Source organism: Hevea brasiliensis, chromosome 14 (assembly GCF_030052815.1).
Source record: "Hevea brasiliensis isolate MT/VB/25A 57/8 chromosome 14, ASM3005281v1, whole genome shotgun sequence".
NCBI classification, from domain to species: Eukaryota; Viridiplantae; Streptophyta; class Magnoliopsida; order Malpighiales; family Euphorbiaceae; genus Hevea; species Hevea brasiliensis.
Window position 1 is genome coordinate 66349674 of NC_079506.1, and position 2248 is coordinate 66351921.

A 2248-nucleotide genomic window follows, 5' to 3' on the forward strand; every position below is an offset into this window, starting at 1 on the left:
TATTTTTATTTTATAAAATGATAATTATACATTACATTATAATTTTGATTTCAATATATAATTGATTATATTATATAATCGATTACATTGCACTTAATTACGATCAACCAAGTACAGCGTTATTAACATGAATTACTTGGTCTTGAGAATCCAACTTATTGCTCGGAATATTTTAAGCATTTGTCTTGATCATTTACTTATTGTTGAAGAATAAAGCTAGAAGATGCACTTTGAATTTTCGGAATCAATCTCGAGACTTTCTGGAAATTATTTCAGCAAGCTTTCGCACTAAGCTCGTTGTCATTAGTTTGGCTGTGAATTTAATTTAACTAATAACTGAAACTGTATATCTAGAGTCAGAAAAGGCTAGAAAAAAGCCCAATTAAGATACCAAACTTTCACAAAAATTGCATTTATCGGAAGAAAGGTAAGTGTGTTTTTTATGTTTGAATTTTACATAGTGAATCTGGAAAAAGCTGATTCCAATCCACAAACAAATACACTATACTCACAGATTCCATCCTCTTTGCCAAGCATTACAACAAAAAGAATTTGAAGAATGATTATAACACCCCAAACAAATAAAGACTGAAACGGAATATCATCAAAGTGATACAACAAAGGCTTCCAAATACAATTTATCTTCAGCAACAGAGGGGACAGATTATTAGACCATTTTCATTACAATCCTGGCATTTCCTTGACATTCCGTCATCTTCAACAATCCTATGGCTTCCACTGCAATTGAAACAAACCACAAATTTGAAACCTGCACATCCTTCACAGGGCCCTGTAGATTTATCTATTGGAACTCCTTCAAAAAGTACTCTAAACTTTCCTTGTTCATGTAACCTCAAAACCTCCTCTGCACCACCTATGTATCTTCCCCTAATGAAAAGTCTTGGGGGCTTTACTTTACCTTCCAAAACTCTCCATAGCTCCTCCTTAAATTCCATGTGCATTGACACATCTCTCTCGCAGAAGATCACCCGGAAACTCTCTAAAAGAAAGCGAATGCTGTTGCATTCCTCGAAAGTTTTTCGTATTCCTCTAAGCGTTGTTGTGTAGAGAATTACAGAGTCACTATCTCCTGGAGGGCACTTCTCTTCAAAGCTTAATAAAGGGTTTTCTTCTTCTTCTTCTTCTTCTTCTTCTTCTTCAATTCTACGGGATTTTAATGGAGGTTCCTCTTCACATTTTTCAAGATTTCTCGCGTTCCTCTCTGCTTCTTCTTCTTCTCGTTTTCTTCTTTCAAGATTTTCTTTCTCAATTCTTGCTTGTCTCTCTGCTTCACTCAACCTAAAGTGCTCTTTCACCGCTTGTTCAAAGGCTGATAAAAGGTTCGGGTCGAAAAGGGTACCGGAATTCAAATCTGGTCGTCGGAAAGATGAGATGTTAATCTCTAACAAAGGTGTTTGCTGTCTAAAAGAAGTTTCCATCTTATCTTTAACCCCAATTGGCGGCCCAATATTTTCCTTATCGCCAGTATCATCATCAACTTCCATTTCATCTTCTTCAAGATCTCTCATGAGCTCTGCTACATCAATAATATCAGGTTCTTGCTTCAGAACCCTTGTTTCTTCAACCTTTTCTCGGACTGGCTCTTTGGGTATGAACTGAGTTTCAGCACTGAAACTTGGGCTCTTTGTCAATGTTTCGATGAACCCATCTGCGGCATTCACCTGAAGAACTCGATCAAGCTTCAAGTAACCAATTGGCTTGATTGATTTCAGCTTCTTGACTAGTTTCCCTTTCATGCCCTTCATTTCTTTCTTTCTTTCTTACCCAATTTTAGGTATGAAAATCTGAAATGCAAAACCTGAATATGCAGAGATTTACAGCAAAGATTGAGAAGTTTTGATCCTTTGTTGGGGTTTCAACGGCTATAAAGCTGTTCTTTTACTTTTAAAATTCGAAAAATGTGAAGTGGGGACTAGGAGTAATCCTGTGCAGCTGAACTCACGATAAAAGTATGCGCAACCTATCCCTATCAGAGAAGAAAACAAATCGTCGTATAGACAGGAAAATGATGACCGTAACGTGTGAGTAAGTGGACAACGGTCATAATTCTCAGGTGGGCCTACATACTTTCAGTTGAATATATTTATCATTATTCATTAATACTTGGTGGCCTTTCCCATCTTTCCTTTTACAAAGTTAAAATTACTAAGTACGTTAACGCACTTGCCTTGAATGAATATCAAACTACTTATAACACAATTATTTTATTTATATATATAATAATTAA

General features: G+C 35.9%; 1 protein-coding gene across 1 annotated transcript; it reads right to left on the reverse strand.

The window, feature by feature from the left end:
* Window positions 1-412: 412 nt before the first annotated feature.
* LOC110667303 (uncharacterized) lies at window positions 413-1871 on the reverse strand. Its single transcript, XM_021828106.2, has one exon. It carries the CDS (start codon window positions 1764-1766, stop codon window positions 645-647), a length of 1122 nt encoding a protein of 373 aa, XP_021683798.2. The 5' UTR covers window positions 1767-1871; the 3' UTR covers window positions 413-644.
* Between the last annotated feature and the right edge of the window lie 377 nt (window positions 1872-2248).

Excerpts from the sequence above, each read along its gene's own strand:
- LOC110667303 (XM_021828106.2), bottom strand. The coding sequence starts at position 1,766 with ATGAAGGGCATGAAAGGGAAACTAGTCAAGAAGCTGAAATCAATCAAG.